The sequence below is a fragment of the Mangifera indica genome, chromosome 9 (assembly GCF_011075055.1).
Source record: "Mangifera indica cultivar Alphonso chromosome 9, CATAS_Mindica_2.1, whole genome shotgun sequence".
Lineage (NCBI taxonomy): Eukaryota > Viridiplantae > Streptophyta > Magnoliopsida > Sapindales > Anacardiaceae > Mangifera > Mangifera indica.
In genome coordinates this window covers 8,695,965-8,720,511 of record NC_058145.1, presented here as the reverse complement: position 1 = coordinate 8,720,511, position 24,547 = coordinate 8,695,965, and the positions used below count along the sequence as shown (strand labels likewise).

General features: G+C 30.0%; 1 protein-coding gene across 1 annotated transcript in view; it reads right to left on the bottom strand.

Moving 5' to 3' along the window:
- LOC123225063 (tyrosine-specific transport protein) overlaps positions 1–15,366 on the bottom strand; it is a 33,347-nt gene extending 17,981 nt beyond the window's left edge. The window contains exons 1-5 of the mRNA XM_044648908.1: positions 15,001–15,366; positions 14,872–14,912; positions 14,535–14,627; positions 14,386–14,460; positions 12,979–13,028 (exon numbers count right to left, since the gene is read on the bottom strand). Coding sequence (XP_044504843.1) covers positions 12,979–13,028; positions 14,386–14,460; positions 14,535–14,627; positions 14,872–14,912; positions 15,001–15,244 — 503 coding nt within the window. The 5' untranslated portion in view covers positions 15,245–15,366. The remainder of the gene's footprint in view (positions 1–12,978; positions 13,029–14,385; positions 14,461–14,534; positions 14,628–14,871; positions 14,913–15,000) is intronic.
- Between the last annotated feature and the right edge of the window lie 9,181 nt (positions 15,367–24,547).

The window sequence follows — 24,547 nt, the reverse complement described above, 5'->3', positions numbered from 1 at the left end:
TAAAGTAAAAGGGATTTTGTTGTTTCGAATCCTACCAATAAACAAAAATCAATTAATTCAGAGTTAAATAATCAAAGCAATCAGAAAACTAGATTGAAACAATAATAAGACGAGTTCTAGCCAAGTAATTCAGGTGTGGTTCAATGCAATTGATCATCAATAAAAAGATTAATTTTTCCTTTTAAATAAACCGATTATGAAACATTGAGACGCTCGTTGTTCTGTTTTTTTTTAGGTGTTGGTAATTAAGAAACGTTTTTTAATTACTTCTCTTGTTTTTCAATCAGTTCTAGATATAATCTTAGAATTTAAATTGAAAACAAAATTAAGAATTAGAAAAACCACCGATTCTAATCAACAAAACACAAACGCTGTTTTTGTTTAAATTAGATTAACCTATTCCACTAACATACAATAATTATTCTACTTCACCAAGCATGCTAGTCAGCCACTTATGATTAAACCATCAAACAAATACGGATTCAATAATTTAATCTAGCAAAGTTGTTTTTAATCCAAAATAAATAAGACGTCTCCTATTTAATTGAACAAGACAACAATAAATAAAATCAGGAATAAATTAAATATTTAAAAGAAAAGAACGGGTAAAGAAGATCTCACAATCGTCGTAGAACCATGATCCTGATTACTCGACTAAAGAAAAGAGTTAGCCACTCATATTTATGTTCATGGCTTCACAGAAAATTAAAATAAAAATCTTATCCCAATTGAAGAAGAACCAGCGAAGGGTTGCGGCTGTATTTCTTTCTGAAAGAAAATGATGCTAAAAAAAACAAAAAACCTTAAAACAGAAAGTAATTGTCCTTTTTATAGTGCCAGGTCTGCTTCAGTCATTGAGAAATATTTTTGTGCCAAATATCATCTGAAGGACTTGAACTTTCTCCAATTGTCAATTAAGTTTAATGAATGAGATCTTTAAGCCTTATCTATGAAAATTCGACCTGGTTTTCTTTGATGATATATTGATTTATAGTCGAGCGTTTCGAGAGCATTTAGGGTACTTAAGGGTTGTTTTATAGCTATTTCAGGATAATGTGTTGGTGGTCAATAGAAAAAAAAAATGTTCGTTCATTCAGACTTAGATTGAACACCTAGGTCACATAGTATCAATAAAAGGAATAGAAGTCGACTCAAGAAAAAATAAAAGATATGCAAGGTTGGCTTGCCTTGTATGGTCTAAGAAATTTAAGAGGGTTTCTAGGATTGACAAGTTATTATCAAAGGTTTGTAAGAGGATATGGACGAATCGCCAAACTACTAACAAATTTATTAAAAAAGAATGTTTTCCATTAGGGACCCCAAGTGTAGTAAGCTTTTGAAGCTCTCAAAACTGCCATGGTTTTCATCCTTGTTTTGATAGCTCTAAACTTCTCCAAGCAATTTGTAATAGAGACGGATACCTTTGGTTCGGGATTAGGAATGATACTTATGCAAGATGGTCAACCTATCGCATATCTAAACAAAGCTCTTTAGTTAAGAAACCGCAGTAAATCTATGTATGAAATGGAATTAATGGTAATAGTATTGGCATTCTAGAAATGGCATCACTACCTTCTTAGAAGATATTTCAAGGTTCAAACGAATCAAAAGAGCTTGAAATTTTTGACAGAGTAGAAGATAATAGGGAATGAGTAGCAGAGGTAATTGGTAAAAATGCTAGGATTTGATTTCATCTGGGATACAAAAATAAGGCTGCAAATACCTTATCAAGGAATTCGAGGTTCACTTTAGAATACATATTTGTGACTATAGTGCAGATGCAACGAGCCGAGAGCTTGCAACAAGAAATGGAGAAGGATGAGAAGTTACAAGGTGTTATCCATGATTTGATATACAATCTCACTTCTCACATTGGCTATTCTTTGAGAGAAGGCAAGTTGTTGTACAAAGGCAGATTGATAATGTCGAGGCACTCTAGGTTTATTCCTTCTTTGATTGCTGAGTTCCACTCTTCATCTTACGATAGCCATTTTGGTTTCTTCAAAACTTATAAGAGGTTGAATTCTATTTTGTATTGGGAAGGAATGAAGGGAGATGTTAAAATTTTTACGGCAGAATATGATGTTTGTCAAAGAATGAAATATAAGGTGAAGTCATTGACGGGTTTATTACAATGTTTACCTATTCAAACTAACATGTGGGAAGACTTATCTATGGATTTTATTGAGGGCATTTTGAAGACAAAAAGGATAAGTGTGGCTTTGGTAATTATAGACAGATTAATGAAATATGAGTATTTTATTACATTGTGACACTTTTTAATGCTAAGGATGTGACAAAAGTATTTATAAAAGAACTAGTTCGCCTTCATGGGTTTCCACAAATGATAGTTATAAACTGAGATTGCATTTTCTTGAGTAACTTTTGGATAGAAATTTTCAAGACTATAAAAACTCTATTAAAATATAGCATGACATACCACCATCAGACAAATGGGCAAACCGAGGTTGTGAACCACAAGTTAGAAACATATCTTCGTCGCTTTTGCTCAAGCCAACCTAAAGATTGGCCTCTGTGGCTAGTATGGACGAAATATTGGTGCAACACATCCTTCCATAGCTCAATAGGCATGACTCCATTTAAGGTGGTTTATGGGAGGGATTCTCTTCCTCCTCTTCTTTTTGGATGGATAGAAGAGGAATTTATAATTAAAAGGTGAATTCTATGATTACGAAGAGAAATCTAATTTTGGATGAGTTAAAGAATAATTTGCACATTGCTCAAGAAAGAATGAAGACAGTAGCAAACAAACATAGAAGAGAGGTCAAATTTCAAGTGAAAGATTGGGTCTTCCTTAAGTTAACTGAAAGAATAGAGATTGTGGCTTATAAACTGAAATTACCTGAGGGAGCAAAAATACATCCTATTTTTCACATTTCTCAATTGAAGAAGCAAGTTAAAACTACCAGGGTGTCTCAGCCATTACCTGATTGCCTCAATGAAGAAATGGTACAGTAGGTTCAACTAGAAATGGTTTTGGAGCACAAATATTCAAAGCATGGGGACCTGAAATTTATTGACAAAGTGGCGGGATTGCCAAACTACGAAAATTCATGGGAGTTGTATGATAATCTCAAACACCTTTTTCCTAATTTGCACCTTGAGGACAAGGTGCCACTTGATGGAAAAGGTAATATTAAGGTAAAGGTATATGTTAAAAAGAAGACCAAGAAAGGGAGAATGACAAGTGGCAACCAACCTGGAGGCGCACAAGATAATTAATCCAAAAAAGTTTCTCAAGTCAAAAGCAATAAGTGATAAAGGCAAGGAGCTTGTACTTAATCTTAGGAAATTCAAGTGATGAGATGGGAAACCCTAAGTGATAGAGAAAAGACAAAGGAATGGAAAAGTAGATATAGACTTGGGGATGGAGTATAGGGAAGTAAGTAATTTTTGAAGGAAATAAGAAAGAAGGGGAGAGAGTACAACCTCTCGAACGGTTGTAGTTGATGTGTAGTTATGATTAGTGAAATTACTATGGAGAGATGTTTTGTGTGATTGTTATTCCTTGTAATTTTTGATGAACCAGTATTGTAACTATCAAATAGAGGGGGATCTTGCTTCATTGTAATTAAAAGCAAATTAAATGGAATGAATACAAGAATCATGTTGTTTTTCCAAATTGAATGATTACTATTACATTGAAAACTATTAAGATAGTTACGATTGTGTTGTGTGATATTGCATTTCTGGAAATTCTGTAGTCTTGGATCTGCACTTTTTGGAAAGTTACATTTCTCTAGGTTGAGAGTCCTTTATTTTCCAGGTCGGTATCAAAAACTAAAAAGGAAGGGAATGTTTATGGTAAGTCGAGACACTTCTTTAAGATACGATATCATCTCATTGTTTCATGACATAGTAGTTAGGGGCCATTATAGAATTGATGCTAATGTTAAAAGATTGGTAGCCGAAGGCTATGAGGAATTGATACCATTTCATAGAAATTTAACCTTTTATTCAACAAAAACACAAAAGAAAACAAAAAACAAAATGAAATAAAAACTATTAAATAGACTATTTAATATATTTCATTAATAAAAAAGATTATAAAGATAAATCGAATAGTTCAAGAAATCCGACGCCTTCCATTTTCTGATCAGAGATCTCCCATAATCAGTCAATAGTGGTTGTCTTCAAAACCTAAAAACCCTAATATTTTTTTCCTTTCCCGTTTAAAACTTAGGTACATTTTTTTATAATAAAAACTACCCTAAGAATTGAAGACAAATATCCCAATCCTAACATACTAATGTGTATGTATTTTAGAGGAAAGGAAAACACTCATGAGTTTAGGGAGACAAGGGCAAAAAGAAAGCAATTATAACAAAAGGAATTGGGGGCTACATCTAGCAAGACAAAGTTGATACATATGACTTGCAATCAAGAGTGTACAAACCAAGGCAGAACCACCAAGTTGAAAAGGAATACGTGGCAAATGGTGGGAGGAGCAGGTTGTTATACTAGAAATAAAAGAGAAGAAAGGAAGAAAAGGAGATAGAGAAGCATTGTAAAGAAACTGGGTAAAGGGAGAGCTTCGACCTCTCAAAAGTTGGAAAGAGATAATAACAATAATTATAAGTTTTAGCTAAGGTTTTATGGGTTTCTATGTTGGTACTCCTAGAATTTATATTTTAGCAATGTCATGAAACAGAGAATGAGATGTAAAGACTCTTTTATTAATGTTTCTTACATAGGACAAATGCTAATAGGATTGTGACATCATTCACAAGGATGCTTAAGGTTGATTTTGTTTAATAGACGTAAAAGGATAACAAAAATTCAATATAATTTGCAAAGCAATTCTTAAAAGATACAAATTGAATTTTATTAATAATATGATAATTTGATTGACTACAAAGACTTAAGTCATTTATATAGGCTAATGACTCTCCTAATTAAAATAGAAATTCTAATTCTACTATAATAGAAAACTTATTAAAATAGGATATTAGTTTAATTAGAATTAGAAATATCAATTAATTCCAAATTTTAAGAAACTAAGACTCTAGGAAATAAATTTAATAAACTCATAATTAAATTGAGCTTTTCTAAACAAATAATCCTAAAACTCTTTAATTCCTAAATTAAGATAAGACTATTAAAATATTAGGAAATCTAATATCAGTAAAATACTTAATTGACTAAATAGGGTTAGAAAATTTGTTTTAAACCAAACTCTACACAATTAGAAATCCTTATTCCAAATGTATTAGGCTTCTCATATGTCTTCTACATCATCATACACGTTCATATCATCATGTCATGTTTACAAATACATTGCCATGCCACATGCCATGTCATCCTTGGCTTGCCACATCATGTGTCACATCATTATCTTCACTTTGGCTTATTTCTTCATCATGTTCAATGTTTTACACCCTACCACCATCTTGCCATGAGTCTTTAATATCATTAACGACATTCTTCTCTTCTTTCGTTTCTTTCACCCAACCTTCCTTTTGTCTTTGCTCTTCCGTTAGCCTTTTTTAATTCCATGTCTTACTCTTTCTTTTCTTCCTCGAGCTAAATGTCTTAGTCCCCCGTTAGTTTCAAAGTTATAATCAATACAAGTGTGTTCATTGTTACATTTGAATTGTTGAGTACAAAAGAATTACATGTTATAGTGCATATTCATATTCGCAAAACAAAACTATTTTCTAGCAAGTTTTCCAATGAGTGAATTTTTTCTCTAACAAAAAGAAGCTAAGTTATAGTAAATTTCCAAATCTTCAACAAAGCAAGTTCAGTTTATCTCTAAGTATCTATTAGCTTGGTATCAGCGCGTTAGAGAATTGGACACATTGAGTTCATGTTAGATGATAACAAGAGTTAGTTGTGGTTCCAATGATTAAAGGAATTAGAAGTTTGAGATATGTCAAAGAAATGAATTTGTCTCTATTGTCAAAGCAAGCTCGAATCTAATGAGGACTATAAATTCATATGTCTGATGCTGTTATTGGTAGACGAGGATAAAATAGATGACAATATCATTCTGATCATAAGCGATGAGAAGCCAAGAAGGAAAAAAGTCAGTCTGATGGAGAAACATCCCCGTTTATCTATGTAAATGCATAAGAGCTTTGGTCAAATGGAAGGACCTCCCAGACTATGAAAATTCATCGGAATTGTTCACAGTTTTCAAATGTCTCTTTCCCCTTTTTCACTTTGAGGACAAGGTACCTCTATATAGAGAGGCAAATGTTAGGTCTCACATTTACATTTCACGCAAGAAAAGAAAGTTTGAGAGAAACAAGACACGTGGCAGTGGTAAATTGGAACACATGTCAACTGCCCAATTACAAAGACCAACTGAAATGATAGGAAAAAATGGCAAGCTAGAATTCAATGTGGCTTTAATGAAGGATAAAAAATGAGAGATAGGAGAAGGGAGGTAAAGAAGAATCTAGAAGTTAATAAGTGAATTAGGGATAGTATAGGGCCTCTTGAATAGTTTGGGTTAGGAGAATAGTTTGGAAATATCTTTTTTATTTTGGAAAATCCATTCAATAAAAAATTTTGTGTGTTCAACAATTATGTAAAGTTTGCAATAGTTTTTAGAAATGAAATAGCATTTTGATTACTTTTGTACAAAATTGAAGAAAGAAATTTCATTCATATCACATTATTATAGAGATACATGTATATATATATACAAATTAGGAATCCTAGATTAGAAAAATAGAATATTTGATTCCTATACTTACAATTCTATAATCAAGTTTTGTCATAGTTAAATTCCTATAATCAAAACCTATTATGTATGTAATCTACTCCTATATGGTAATATATATATTTTACATATTCTGTAATACTCCCCTTCAAGTTGAGACATAGAGGTTAATCATGCCTAACTTATTACAAATATAATCAACCAAAACCTCATTTAGAGTTTTAGTGAAAATATCCCCTAGTTGTTCTCTAGTCTTCACATATTTTGTAGAAATCAAATTTTGCTGAATTTTCTCACAGATGAAATGACAATCAATTTCAATATACTTAATTCATTCATGAAACACATGATTAAAAGCAATATGAAAAACTGTTTGGTTATCATACCACAATTGCATTAATAATGAAATCTGGAAGTCAACTTCAATCAAAAGTTGATATATCCACATTATTTAACACACATATTGTATCATAGCTCTATATTCTAATATTGCACTAAATCGGGGCATAACATTTTGCATCTTACTTCTCTAAGATACCAAATTTCCTCTAACAAAGACAGAGTAACATGTATTATATATTTTATCTATTTTGAAACCTACCCAATCCACATCTGAGAAACATTCAATATGAGTATGTCCATGATTTTTATATAGGGGCTCTCTTCAAATAGCACAAAATATGTTCTAAAGTTGCCCAATGATCAACTATTAAAAAAGACATGAATTAACTTACAACACTAACAAAATTTGTAATATCAGGATAAGTCTGTATAAGATAATTCAATTTTCCCACCAATCTTCTATATTTCTCAAAGTCTTTAAACAATTCACGATCTTTTGTAAGTTGTAAATTAAGAATCATTAGGGTATTACATGGTTTAACTCCTATTTTTCCTATCTTAGTCAATAAGTCAAACAAGTATTTCTTGTGAGATAGGAATATGTCTTTCTTGTTTCTTGTCATTTTAATACCCAAGAAATATTTCAACACTCTTAACTCTTTTGTTTGAAACTGTGTGTGAAAAAATGATTTAAGAGATGAAATTTCTGTAGTATCATTCCTAGTAATGACAATGTCATCAATATATATAACTAGAAAAATACTATCAACTTTAAACTGTTTATAGAAAACTAAGTGATTATACTTGTTTTTGACCATGTCAAACTTCTAAACTATTTAGCTAAATTTTCTAAACCAAACATGAGGATTTTGTTTCAAATCATACAAGGATTTGTGAGTATGTCCATGATTTTTATATAGGGGCTCCCTTCAGATAGCACAAAATATGTTCTAAAGTTGCCTAATGATCAACTATTAAAGAAGACATGAATTAACTTACAACACTAGCAAAATTTGCAATATCAGGATAAGTCTGTACAAGATAATTCAACTTTCCCACCAATCTTCTATATTTCTCAAGGTCTTTAAATAATTCACCATCTTTTGTAAGTTGTAAATTAAGAATCATTGGGGCATTACATGGTTTAACTCCTATTTTTCTTGTTTTAGTCAATAAGTCAAGCACGTATTTCCTATGAGATAGGAATATGTCTTTCTTGTTTCTTGTCATTTTAATACCCAAGAAATATTTCAACGCTTCTAACTCTTTTGTTTGAAACCGTGTGTGAAAAAATGATTTAAGAGATGAAATTTCTATAGTATCATTCATAGTAATGACAATGTCATCAATATATATAACTAGAAAAATACTATCAACTTTAGACTGTTTATAGAAAACTGAGTGATCATACTTGTTTTTGACCATGTCAAACTTCTGAACTATTTAGCTAAATTTTCCAAACCAAGCATGAGGATTTTGTTTCAAATCATACAAGGATTTGTGAAGGTGACAAACCTTCTTATACTCTCCCGAGTAACAAACCCAAGTGGTTACTCCATATAGACTTCTTTTTGAAAGTCACCATGTAAAAAGACATTCTTAATGTCTAACTGATGTAAATGCCAATCACAAGTAGCTACCATAGCCATGAATAAATGGCAAACATCAATTTAAGAACAGTAGAAAAAGTGTCAAAGTAATCCACTCTATATGTTTGGACATATCCTTTAGCAACAAGACGTGCCTTAAATCGAGCCACTGATCCATCAAGATTAACCTTAACTATAAACACTCACTTGCATTTAATAGATTTCTTTCATGTAGGTAGGTTTACCAAGTTCTAAGTACTATTACCATCTAAAGCATTCATCTTTTTCAACATAGCATCATGCCAACCAAGATAAAATAAGGTTTCATGAATAGTTTTGAGAACAGCGATAAAGTCGAGAGATGCAATAAAAAAACAAGAAGAAGATAAGTGATCATAATAAATAAGGGAAGAAATAGGGTAAGAACACTGGCGTTTACCTTTTCAAAGAGTAATAAAAAGATCAATATCACTTTAGACTAGATCTAACAACCAAGAGATCAGTCCCAAACATGCATCCATAGGTTATTGATGTCTATAATAGACCTAGGTAATAGATAGCTTAGCAGGTATAAGATCATCAAGTGGAGAAAACTCTAGACAACTAGCAAGTATAGGATCAACAAGTAGAGAAATCTCTAAAGGACTAGAAGACATAACAATATATATTAGCAAATCATCGTCTTTCGCCTGAATAGAATAAGTAGTAGTAAAGAAGAAAATAGTGTTCTCTAAGAAGGTAACATCAGTTGACATAAGATATCAGCTAAAAGTAGGATAAGAACACATATGCCCTTTTTTAAAACAAGAGTAATCAAGAAAAACACATTTTAAGGACTTTGGATTTAAATTTGTGTTATAGGGATGAATATCACGAACAAAATAGGTACTATCAAATATCTTAGGTTCAATAGGAAATAGAGATTTATTTGGAAAGAGAACACTATAAGGAGTCTAACCTTGAAGAACAGATGAAGGCATGTGGTTAATCAGAAAACAAAATGGGGAAATTGCATCAACCCAAAATAGTTTGGGAAATTGCATTTGAAATAAAAGTGCTCAGTCTGTCATAAGAAGTTATCTATTTTTTCTTTTGGCTATTTCATTTTGAGATGGTATGATAGCATAAAAGGATTAATGAAGAATGTCATTTTGAATCATGTACGATTGAAAAGATTCAGACAAATATTCTTTGGCATTATCACTTCATAGTTTTTATTTCAACACAAAAGACACAAAAATGAGAAAACACCTCAAAACCATTTTTCATTAAATAAAGTCAAATCATACGAGAATAATCATCAACAAAAGTAACAAAATATTTATATCTAGTTTTAGACACAATAGGACACAAACACCAAACATCCAAATAAACTAATTCAAAAGGAAAACTAACTCATTTATTGACTCTAGAACTTGAAGACAAATGATGATGTTTAGCAAACTGACACAATTTACACTCTAATAAAGATACATGATGAAATTAAGGACATAATTTCTTCAACAAAAGTACAATAGGATGTCCCTACTGACAATGTGCTTCGAATGAAGTTAAGACAATGGATCTTGGCACTTGCATGTTAAGGATGTATAAGTCTCCATATTCATGTCATCTACCAATAATCTTTTTCGTCATAAGATCTAGAAACAAACAATAATTAAAGAAAAATGAAACACAATAATTAAGGGCACGAGTGAGCTTACTTATAAAAATTAAATTAAAAAAATTTTGGTAGACTCAAGATAAATGATAAGGAAATTAATGAAGCTAAATCAACAATGTCAGAATGAAGAATATATAATGTTGATCAATCTGCTAAATTAACATGAGAAGGAGATGTATGTGACTTAAAAGTAGAAAAGAGAATAGAACTACCTATCGTATGATTTGTGGCACCAGAATCAATGACCCATTTGGATGATGAGGAACTAAAACATGTATTTGGTTTACTTGACTTAGTAATAACTATGATAAAAGTACATGAAGACTTTAGTGATTTCAAATACTGAGAGAATTTGACAAATTCATCAACAAAAATCATAATAGTCTCTCTAGATGATAAATTAGTTATAGTGTTAGTAGTTGTAATATGCATTGACTGAAATTTTCTACAAGTACGCTTTGTATGTCTTGGCTCATGATAGTAATAACAAACAATCCCTCCCAAATCTTAACTCTTATTATCAATAACTTTTTCATGGTTGTTGGTTCCCCCTCCTCTAATACCACTTCTATTATATGAATATTCAGTTTCATACGCATTATTCCAACTAACTAGAGCACTAATTGGGTGCTTTATGTGTAAAATACTCTAGTAAATGTGTCATGCAAAGACGAAATCTCAAGACTAACGAGTATTTGAGACTTAAGAATTTCAAACTTAAGAGGAAGATCAGCTAGGAAACACATGATGACCATCTATTCTCGTTGAGCTCTTTGAACTTTCACATCAGGATTAAATGGTAACAGTATATTGAGTTCTTCATAAGTTTTTTTAAAGTCTATAAAATAAGATGTGATACTCCTATGTTGTTTTTCTGCATAATAAAAAACTTTGCACACCTTATATATGCCAGAAATATTCCCTCTTCTAGAATACAAGAAATTTAAATATTTTATTAGTTCTTTAACTAATTCAAAGTGGGTAATCAAATTAATTACAGTCTATAGGAGGAATTTGGGTAAGGTGATCATCCTTGTTAAGGCTTAGCAGATAAAGTCAAACTATCTTACTCTATTCTAGATAATTGGAACCATTACACTTGTGTTCTATGATTTTTGACATTACAAGAACAACATCAACCATAGTTATAGGTTTATTATCAACCATAATAGTACTCAAAACAACTAAAGATAAGATACAAGAAGAAGGTGTCTAACTGAATTTTGGTAGTAACAATTGCAAGGATGTGTTTTACAAAGAGAGACGACACTAGAATAGGTAACTGAAGTTTGAACAGGGATCAAAATCCAGCGAACACAATTGTTCTGGTGATTATGAGAGTGCATGTGATGGGCTTTTGGGGTTTTGATCTTTGGCATCTTTTGAGTGCATTGGTGTTGGCAATGAGATCTCACGCTCGTAAAAAATGGAGATCGGTGAAAGACGTTTCCAAAGAAAGAAATGGCACTTGTAAGTCATGCTCTAGTCTTCCAATGAACAAATTCTGGGAAGTGGTTAGTCTTTAGGGGGCACTTCTTCCTAGGTTGATGGTGAGATGTAACAATCACTCTACAGGGGTGACCTAAGAATTTACTTACTTGAATAGGAAGAAATTGACAGATTTGCTCACTAAGACAAACCAAACTATGATATCATGTACAAAATTGAAGAGAAAGAAATTTCATTCATATCCATGTATATATACAAATTAGTAATTTTAGATTAAGAAAACAGAATATTTGATTCCTATAATTACGATCATATAATGAAGTTCTATCATAATTAAATCTCTATAATCAAGCCCTATTATTTGTGTAATCTACTCTTATATGGTATTATACATTTTTTACATATTTTGTAACAACTTTCATTACTTGTCTTTTCACTGTTACATTGAACTGTTGGTTTATGTTAATACAACATTATTACATTTTGTTTGTGTGTTTGCTTGGGAGAGAGAAAATAGTCTATTAGAGTGATTATTGTTGGAGCATTGCAAAAGCGACCCTTTACAGAACATATTCTTGCCCAAGTACCTATTAGAAACTCACCGTTTCATTGAAAGGAGACTACATCGTTTTAATGAAGGGAGGAATTAAAAATATATATATGAATAAATATTAGATATCAATATTCCACTTGTTTTTCCTACTTGGCCATTTATCACAATTATTCATATATATCAATATTCTGTTGAGTTCAATTCATTGTTTTTCCTAGTTGGTTGTTTTGCTTGTTGTATAGAATTGATTAGTTTACATAGGTTGCTATCAATGATAGATTATTTTAGAAAGAAATCAAAGATAAAAAAACTTACAATAGAAAAAAGAAAATTATTTTATGTCTTCCTTAATTATTTTTCTTGGAAACATCAAGAAAATCCCTTGTATTGGTATTAAAAGTATTGTTAAGGTACTACTTGACTAAAAAAATAAAGCCAAAAATTGAGGGCCATAGAATATTATTTAAGCTCTAACATGCTTTGTCATGATGCAACTAATGCATATTTCTATTTTACATTATAACAACAAATACAAATTATTATATCTTAATTATCATGATAGGAGGATTTGAAAACAAGACCATCTGTTCAATTTTACTTTTATGGTATATTATCACTTAAAACTGAAGATGATGGGTAAAGGCTGACCAATAATACTTGAGCTTTAACAAGAATAAAACTATCAACCTACCATGCAATTTGAACTCCAACATTCCCCAGAGTTCTCTTAGCCATTGATACCTGAAAACAACCATCCAAGAAATGTACTACATAAGCTAACTAGCTCTTCTCAATAGAAAAGTATTCTAACTAAAACAACATTACTAATTAGAAGAAGATTTCTAGGATCACTCTTTTGCACTTTATTTGGCCTAACAAATAACAAATTGCATGGGACAAATGACAGATCCCAAGATCTGCAAAAAGAATATACATCTTTGCTGGAGTATGAACTTTATTTGGCCTAACAAACATTTTTTTCTCCGATAATGTAAAAACAATCCTATTAATTATAACTGAGCTACCCATATTTGGATTTTTTTTTCTTCTTCCCCCCTTCTTTTCTTGCTCCTTCCCTTTCCACCATGTGGGTTTTGCCCATTTCCATATAACATGTTTGGATGCTTTACACTCCTCAGCAAACACTACCAGAAAGCTACTAACCTTTCTTCTCATGAATTTATGAATGCACAACGACATCTTAGTTGTCACTATCCATCCTCTCTTAACACCTTGGTTGATTCTATACTTCCATCACTCCAGCTTTCCTTATTTGTTTAATCCTGGGGTTGTGCAGGTGGGGAGGTAGGGGTTATAGGTTTCCCCAAATAGCTTAGCACCGTAAGTAAACCCAGAAAACTTAGCGATCTAATATCACTTAACCATGCAATTGCTACTCAAATTCAGCATCATACAGTCACTACAAAAGTCTTGAATATGGTTTGTACAATCAACCACATATAATAAGTCCAGAATAATAAGTAACTAAGTAAATGGAAATTATTAAACATATTTCCAGTTCACATATTCCGTAAATTTCACTGCTAGAAGGCCAAAGTTCTTTTAATATAAAGAAGTATCTACAAAATCTAGAATGATTATTGCAACAAAGAACTAGTAATCATCTTACACTCTGGTGGAGTAACAGAAACAACATTGTCAGAATTACACACAAGCCAGCAACACTTGGTAACATTACATTTTTATCTTATTTGATATTTGTTATAACAGCTACAATTTTTGCATAGAATCACCACTACAAACTATTTCCAAATAAATCACTGCCAAAGAAGTTCAAGGAAAGATAGAATGATAAATGATATATCAAAAGTTTGTCGACTAAGTTATCCACCCAATATGTCACGAAGAAAAATGCAGAGAAAGAGAAAATATAAAGAAAAAATGAAAATTTATGCAATCTTATGATGCATTTAATAAATAAGCTAAGTGTAGCATGTTCAATCCTAAACAATCATTAGCATCTACAGCCAACTGAATAAAGTATATAAGCCACCAAAATAAATCACACATAACTATTGAATCCATATTTGCGATAGAAACATATCTTCTAACTGAATAACAAGAGTTAGATAAATACCAAAGAGACACCACCAGAACCTAATTCGCACATTGTATTCACATTTACTTCAGCAATGAGCAATCCAGTCGCAACCTTTACAATAAAACATCAAACAAACATTAGAAATTTATGTTTAAAAAATCATGACTCAGTGCTTTGAATATTACCATAAAAATCCAACAAAGAATGCAGGCAACCGCAGAGGCCAAAAATCCGGATTCTTGAGTCACCGCGGGAATAGCAAGGATCCCTGCACCTACCTAAGAATAGCATTAATTAGATTAAATTGAATTCCCCTTCTTTAAGGTTTCTGTAAAATACAGACAGATTACATTTCTACCGATAGATTACATTGGTTTGAAGTTCATTTAAAAGTTCTATTATTATCAAAATTGAAGTTCACTGAAATGTTCTAGTATTAGCAAAACTGAAGTTCACTGAAAAGTCCTAGTAGTATCTTGATCAAATGCCAACCGCATACATAAACCGAAAAAAAAGACATACCGTTGTACCGGCAACAAGAAAAATGGCACTGGATAAACTTCCTGAAACGAATGTTAATGATCACTAACAACAACAAATATGAAACTAAATAAACGGAAAATAAAGTAATAATGTTAAAAAATATTATACCAGGTTCTCTTTTCAAGGTGGCTTGGTTAACATTAGAAAAGAGCCTTTCAACTTCAAATTCTTGTTGGGTGGAATGCTTCTGAGAGAAGCACTGGAAGGTTCTTTGAGGGATGAACGACAATTGAGAAGGTAGTTGGTGCTGAAGGAGTTTGGGAAGTGGAATTTGAATTTTGTTATGGCACTTTCTTGACGGGAATGGGCCCAGTAATGCTGGAATTTGTAAAGAGTATGACAATGCAGACATTGCTTTGTGGTTACTTTGTGTCTTAAGATGGATAAGGAGAAATTTGAATCAAGAGAAAGTGCTGTTGACATTTTCAGAGGGAAGCCATGGCTGAGGTTGAACTTAGAGATCACCCTCCTAATCTTTTGTGTTTGGATAATGTGGGTCACACTTCTATCAACGGGAAATTAATTAAATTAAACAATTTTAGCCGGGTTTAAGTTTAAACTGCTCAAATACTCATATAATTTTCCCGTTAATTCATAGGTATCAAATTATCACTCATAAATCAATAAAAAATATTTAACCAAATATTGGTACGAAGTATTATGTATCCGATGGCTTTTCATCAAATCAACTCAATTAATACATGTTGTGAATTCATGCAATATAAGGTTAGATTTCTTGCCCTATTTGTATGATACAAATATCAATATTCCAATTATGATACTGTCTCGTTTGCGAAATACAAACCAATTTCAATTATTATTATTATTAGTTTAATCTTTTCATTATATAAATCTTCCTTGTTGTGAAAGTAAATTATAGTTATTTCAATTTTTTATAATTGTTCTACATTTGTAAATACAAATTATAATTGTATTTCATTTGTAACCCAAAATTTTTAAAATCATGAATATAAACCCAAAGTCCAAAATATAATTAGAATATTTATTTATATTATAGTCATTGAATCCGATTTGCAATTTGAAATTTACAAAATCGTTATAATATAGTTATAATTAGAATGTGTGTGTGTTTTTGGGGGGGGGGGGGGGGGCAAAGTCCTAAATTTTATCAAAATATTTATTTGTTTTTATAATAACTATATCTCATTTGTAACCTGAAGTTTATACAAATTGTGAAAAATCTTGAAATATGAAATATCATCAGAATTAAAGTTTTAAATACTATAATATTATAAATACTAATTACAAAACTGAAAGTTTTGTAAATATAAGATAATATCTAAACTTGAAGTTTCAAAAATCAATCCTAATATTTTCTTTATAAAACCAGAAGTTTTGTGAATATGAGATAATATTTGAACATAAAGTTTCAAAAATTGAATTGATATAATTAAATAGGCTTTTCACAAATCCAAAACTATTATTTTACCAGTATCACATCCCTAAAGGATTGTAAACTGAATATGTGGATATAATAGTAAATTCAATAGATTCACGGAGAAATTTGAAAGATAGATTTGAATATCAAATTCAATAATACTCTCAATAACTCTATAATTTAGTACAACTTTACGATGTTTAAAACCTTTCCCTAATTGAAGAAATGTGGAAGAGAAAATATTATTCACTTTTCATCTGTAAAATATTCTCATATAGTAACAATATCATAAAAAGAAATTTTGAATTAATATTATGTTTATTCATTGATGAAAAACCATCAAATTCACCTCATTGCCATTGAATTATTCCCTTAAGTGAATGCGACTACCAATAGTAGTTATCATAGGTGTGAGTAAGGTCAAAAATGAAATAATTTTTTATTCGAAGATGGTTATAATTGAAAACATCAGTCATATGACTAGAAGTGGACTAAAACTAAAACAAAATAAAGAATAATACGGAGTAAAGTACAAAACAATAGGTGTGATTGTAAATGTTATTAATTGCGTATTTGTCATACGCACAAAACATTGAGTAGATCTATATTAAACATTCATAAAAATAGAATCAAATTTGTTGATAATTTAGATCCTATTGATTTAATGAATCTAGATGTTTCAAGACCTTTTCAAGAGCAAGAATATAGGTCAGTTGACTAATGACATGAATGTGTAGGATTTTCATAATTAGAATTTATCATAAACTTATTTTGGAGTCATAAATACTATTTTGTGTTTTATTATTATGTTCTCTTTCCTTTCACTATTTTATATATGTTATGACTAATGTAATATTTAAATGAAGGAATATAGACTCCAAAATTGAAGCATTAACTTCAAAAACTGATGATAGAGACGTGTTTTTGGTGAATAGTGCAACAACACACAATTCTTAAATAAAAGAAATTCTTTTTAACTTTTTCACCAATTGAAGCTAAAGTAAACACTATTTTAAGGTCAACAAACCTAATTGAATGCTCTGAAAGAGCTATAATTTTATTGAAAAAATGTGACCAAATTAAGCATCAATGATGCATTATATTCAAATAAATTTAGAATAAATCTACTTAGTTTTAAAGATATAAGAAATAATAGTTATCATATTGAAATCATGAATAAAAATGATGTAAAATTTCTTTGTATAACTAGTAATGTCGTAAGAAGAAGGCATGTATTAGAAAAATTGTCCGTTTTATCATTTGGATAGTATTATACAATTATAAGGCAATTGAAACCTATACAGTATCGAATCAAAAGTTCTCTAATCCAAAAATTTTTATGTTTTGGCATGACCGTCTAGATTACCCAAGATTTATAATAATATGTAGGATTATTAAAAATTCACATGGATATGCACTAAATAATTATAAGATTTTCTTATCTAGTGAAAAATTCAGCACCACTTGTTCACAAGGCAAATTAGTAGTTAGAGCATCTCCTTTCAAAGTTAGAGTTGATTCTCATCAATCCTACAAAGGATTCAATGGGACATATATGGACCCAGTCATCAATCAAGTGAGTCATTTCATTATTTTATGGTTTTAATTAATGTATTTGCACGATTGTCCCATGTTTGTTTATTGTTAACTCGAAATGTTGTCTTTGTTAAACTATTAACTCAAATTATCAAGTTGAAGACACATTTTTCAAATTATTCGACTAAGTCAATACAACTAGATAATACTAGTAAATTTACTTTCAAGACATTTGATGATTATTACATGTTAATGAGGATTTACATTGAACTTTCAGTCCCGCTTGTCCATGTTCAGAATTGATTAGTTATGTCTCTTATCAAACAACTTTAAGTAATTGCACGTACTTTATTGTTAAAAACTCAACTAGCAACTTTTATATAAGGACATGTTATATTACATGTTGCAGTGACGATTCGCTTGTGATCTTTTTCTTATCATCAATATTCTCTTCTATAGTTGGTTCTTGCTCACCAATCTGATGTATCACATTTAAGGATATTTAGTTATGTTATATATGTTGAATATAATTCATGATCCATTATTAGATATCTTGAATCATTTATAAGTGATTTTTTACTGCGCGCTTTGTAGATTGTCACTTTAATTAGACAACATTCCCATCTTTAGGGGAAAAGAAAATGCAACTTAAAATTAGGCATGAACTCACTTAGCACTTACCTATCATGTCTTATCTAAATCTTCGCACATCCCAAAATGAAATTAAAGTATAGAGAATAGTGCATTTACAAATTATTGTCCACCAAATGTTTAATGCATTTGCGGATACAACAAAAATGACAAGATCACACATACCAACGGTCAACACACCAACAAAACTTAATATAACTACTGAATAGTCTATTCAAATCGTGACTGATCAATGTACTACACGTCAAAAGTGTGGTAAACCCGTTAAATCGAATAACACTATTCCTCAATAAAGAAAGATAAAGAATCAAACCAATATCACTCATGATGATGCCAAAACAGTTGAAAAATTCACACTTGCTAATATTTGTCTAGAAGAGATTATGGTCCCTGAAGAGATTAGAACCCCTAAAGTGGAACAAACTCCTAAAATACAAGAAAATGATAATACAAAAACCTCTATAAATTATGCTTATTTGTATGAAAATTTAGATACTGAAATTTATATAAAACCTCAGAAAGATTTAAATTGCCTGAAGCATAAATGATCAATCAAAGAGGCATATACCTAATTAAATTACCAAGATTATTGTATGGATTAAAACAATCCAAAAGAATGTGGTACAATTATCTTAATGAATATTTAAAAAATGAAAGTTATGTGATGCCCATATGTCTTTCTAAAAAGGTCAGAATCGAGATTTGTCATTGTAACAGTTTATGTTGATGACATGAATTTAATAGAGACTCATAAAGAGCTCTAAAAATTTGTTAAATATTTTTAAAAAATTGAGATAAAGGATTTGGGAAAAATAAAATATTGTCTCAGTCTACATATCGTGCACAATTCAAATGGAATACTTATATATCAATCAACGTATATTGAAAAATTGCTAAGACACTTTAAGATAGATAAGATTTATCTTTTGGACACCCCAATGGTTATGTGGTTTCTCGATTCAAAAAAGGATCCATCCGTCCTAAAAAGGAAGACGAAAACATACTTGATCCTAAGGTTTCATATTTTAATGTTATTGATATTTTATTATATTTGACCCAATACACTAGACATACCTTTTGTAGTGAATTTATTGGTTCAATTTAACTCTGTACCAACCCATCATCATTAGAATGAAATCAAACATATACCTTATTATTTATGTGGAATTAAAAATTTGAGATTATTATGTTCTTTCAGATCCTCTAAAAATCCTGGTTTGGTTGAATATGCAAATGTCGGTTATCTTTCTAACCCTCATAAAACTCGTTTATAGACAAAATATATTTTTACGTATAATGACATAGCAATATCATGACGCTCCATCAAACAAACTTTGGTTGTAGCATCTTTAAATCATTTAGAAATTCTAGCTCTCCATGAAGCGAGCCAAGAATGCATATTATTATGGTCTATCATCCATCACATTTGAAATATATATAGTCTTCCTTCTACAATAAATACTTCTTTCATATTATATGAAAACAATGTATCATGTATTGCCCAAGTTAGATATGGATACATTAAAAGAGACAAAACCAAACATATTTCACTAAAGTTCTGTTACACTCATGAGCTCTGACAAAATCAAAAGATTGATGTCAAACAAATACAATCTAATAATAATCTTGTAGACTTATTTACCAAGACATTACCGACATCAGCATTTGAAAAGTTAGTATAAAACATCAATATACGATGACTCAATAAACAATCAAATTAATCCTATTACAAAGATTATAAGCATTTATTAGGGGGAATAATAACACATTGGACAAAATATACACTACAATATTTTTCCTTTCACTAAGTTTTGTCTCATTGAGTTTTCCTAGTAAGATTTTTAATGAAATAGTTTTAACATGTCCGACCTTACTTTACAAGACACTAAATAATAATATTCCTCTTTTTTTGTTTTTATCTTACTGAGTTTTTCTTTAACAAGGGTAATATAATTATTTTGTAAATGGTGAAAATATGAGGAGGAGTGTTATATATCTAGTGGCTTTCCACCAAATCAACTCAATTAATGCATGGTGTGAATTCATTCAATTCATGGTGGGCACATTAATTGTAATATAAGGCTAGATTTCTATTAAAGGAAGAAAAACAATATCGTCATAATAAACGATAGGTGACACAATGAATGTTTTAACATAATATGAGTGATTACAACCTACATATACCCCTCATCCCTTTCTTTAAATTGTACAATATACCTCTTCTCTACTTTTAATACAAATAAACCTTATTCTTTCTCTTGTGTTTCATATCTGAAGGTTATAAATATATATTTTTCTCTATTTATCCTTCTATCTCCACTTATTAAAATTTATAACACAAAGATATATATTTTATTATTTTATTGTTGTTATCAATAAATTAATAAAGTTTTGAGAGTAAAAGTTATTGAAATAAAAAAAACTAGTCAAAATTTTTGGATAGGTGTGATGTGTTACAAAATGCAATTTTACATCTATAAAACTAAAATGTAATTTTACTTTGTCTTAGGAAATTAGAGGTCTTCTTAAATTTAATATATTAGGGGTTAGGGGTTTTGAATATTTTAAATTAAAGGGTTATCCACCTAGATTTTCAATATGGACTCATCAACTTGCATGTTTGACTAGTTCTTTTTCTAAGGTTAATACCATTGGTTGTAATATGATCACAACAATTTAAAGTTTTATCCATAAAAGTTGTCATTGACAATAAATTGTGAAACTTTTGCATATGGCATGCAACAATCATAAACATTCCTAGTTTTACCTTTAGCATCACTGTTAGTGTTATGTTTTATCATAATAAATTATTGGTATGTTATCAAGAGTTGTGAGATATCTAATTCTCATAAACTCATAATACCCCCCATCATATCTACACGATTATGTATACATGGGTGAATTATTCGCTTCCCATTTAGGAATAGATGATCTCCTCATGATGATCAACCATCTTCAATGGCATATTATTCGTTTTGTGTCTATTATTCTTATTAATTAGAACTGAGTTGAGTTATATTGTCCTCTCATTCGTTCTTTCAGAGAATAACGTTCACAAGAAACTCTAAAAAACTTATTTGATACTAGGAGGGTGGTATTCTTAAATTCCCTTTAGAATATCACATAAAATAATTTATTTAACATATGATTTAACTAATACAGGTTAATTATTTAACATTAGTGTCACTATCACTGTTAAATAAGTCATTGGATTTCAATCCAATGTGTGTAACACACATGATGTGTTACATATAGACACAAATAATACATATTTGAGTTACATTTTCTAAGATATTACCTCAAAATATTTAGTAAGCGTTGAAACTCCCACTATACCTCAAGTATTAGATTGAACCTTATATATTCACCTTTTTAGTTTAACCCAAGTGATATACATGCTAACAAATTTATCATTAGATTTGTATTTTTGAATATCTACAAATTAGGTACTATAATTTAGGCCTTGAGAGCCGAACCGACCCGTTAGATAATGAAATCCTATAATACGACCAACATTATAGTGAGGCGTGTTGTGATGGACCCTTAACGGGTTGGCCCATAGGTTTTTGGCAAATTGATATCTTAACTTTAATTGTAAAATGATATTTTAATTTAATTAAATAATTAAATATCACTACTTTATATTCATTTTCAAATTAGTAGAACTGAAGACAATATCTCAAAATTTATGGCCCAACCTTTCAAATTACGTCTTTTATTTATTTTTAAAATATGTAAAATCATTTTGTATTTCCATTATTTATAGTCGTATTTGAATTAAAGAAAATCATAAAATTTTACTAAAAAAACCTCACCTACTAAAAACTTTAAACTTTTTTCAATCTCTCAATCTCAAACTATCTAAATTAATTTTTAATTATGTCTAACAGCTTAGTTTCTATTTTGTTTTTACAATTTTGTTAATTATTTTTTTCTTTTAAATATTATGATAATGAAAAAACTCAATATGTTCTAAATGAATAAAATGGTCAAATGATTTAAACAAATTCATTTTTGTATACTCAAATGTGAAGAAAAAGGGTTTAGCGTAAACATTGTAAGGGAGACTTTATAGAAACAAATAAGAAATCAAACTTTTAATTCTCATATATCATTATAAAGATACTTTAGTTTGATAAATCTAAGTGAAATAGCAAATAAAATAAAAAAGAAAAGTGTGACTTTCCCTTTTTGCTTTATCTACTATTCTATCTAGAATTTTCAAACTATGGCAAAAGCAGAGAGACAGAGGATCAAAGATGGTCAATTGACTTTTAAAAAAATCCATAAGTTTAATATAAACATAATTGTGCCTCTCAAATTATATGTATAATGTTATATTGTAAAATTTATTTTCAATCATTGAACAAGTTAAAAAGAAGGGTTGGATTTGAGTTGAGTTGTTCAAACTTAAAAATTAGTTTAACTAAAACGAGCCTAAATCAATTCAACCAAATTCAAGCTCAAGCTTAAGCCTGAGAGTTAAAATTTTATGAGTTTGAGCTTAAGCTCGACTTGATGGATGTTTGGTTCGTCAAGCTTACAAGTATAAAAAATTTTGATATGAATCGATTAAAACGATATCATTTTAATCAAAACACATCAAAAGGACATCATTTTAACAATTTTTCATCCTATTACAATATCGAGCTGAGCTCAAAGCTCAACTCTATTTAATCAACTCAAGTTCAAACAACTTTAAAGGGAGCTCAACGAACTCAAGCTTGGCTTCCATCAAATTGACTAAAGCTCAAGTTCGATTCGGCTTGAATTCAATCTTATAAACAAGTAACAAAGGCATACTAAGTGAGAAAGAGTCATTCATGCCTTTTCACCGCCCTTTCTCTACAACATTGTCAACCCTCATTCACCTTCATTTCATATTATTGTTCAATTATTTCTTCAAGTATCAAAACACAATCAACCCTTTCTCCACAAGATTCTCAACTTGATATTTACATTTTGAATATACACTCTAATGTCAAATTTATGGGATCGAATAAGAATGAAGATATTGTAAATGTGATGGTTGAGACTAAGAATGATAAAGTGTTTTCATTAATTTATTTTATTGATAAATTAGCATTGAATTTACCAATTGACACTAGTAGTGTAGATAGAGTATTTTTAGCAATAAATATTGTGAAGAATCGTTTGCAAAATAGAATGAATAATCAATGATTGAATGATAGTTTAGTTTTTATATTAAGAAAATGTACTTGATAATATTAATAATGAAGTTATTATACAATACTTTTAAAAGATAAAATCACATCGAGGACAATTATTTAATGAATGTTTTATTAATACAAATATTTGTGTTTATTTTAATTTAAAATATATTTATGTTATTGTAATCTTAACCCCGCTAAGTTTCATTTATGAATCTGCCACTAAATTAAGGTACATATATAATTGTGAGAAAGATCACAAGCCTAGCAAAACCAAAATTAAATAGTTAAGCAAAAAATAAATAAATAAATGATGCTTCTAGAATGATGGAGAGAGTTTTTCATTAAAAAATAAAGCAAAACCCTAACTATTACAGATTTTTATGAGTTTTATACACCCCTGGGATAATTACATAAAGGCCCTCTTAGTTATTCACAATTTAGTGTTGTCCTCTTGGTCTCATAACTATGCAGTTGGTCTAATAGCTTTGTTTGTGCACATTTACCAACATACCCAGTTAAGCTAAACCTCATCCGATTTAGTACTCTAAGTTTATTCTTTTCTAATAGTTGTATGCTATTACTCACTTTGGATACTCTAATTTTGTTACTAATACTTGATGATATGTTTCTCTTGTAGACTTCTTCAATAGCTCTGTGTTTGATTGTTACCCTTTTGGATGTTCTGGCTCTCCCTTAAATTCTTTTACCAAATAGTTCAATCTTCATACTGACAATTTTTGCTTCCCTTTTAATTGTCTCCCTTTCTCTCTCTTTCTTTTCTTTCTTTTCATTTGTTCCTTTCTTTCTTCCTTCTTTTTTCTATTTCTTTCATTTTTTTCTTTTCTTTTTTCCATTTTTTCTTTTCTTTTTCTTATTTTAATTTTTCCTTTCTTTT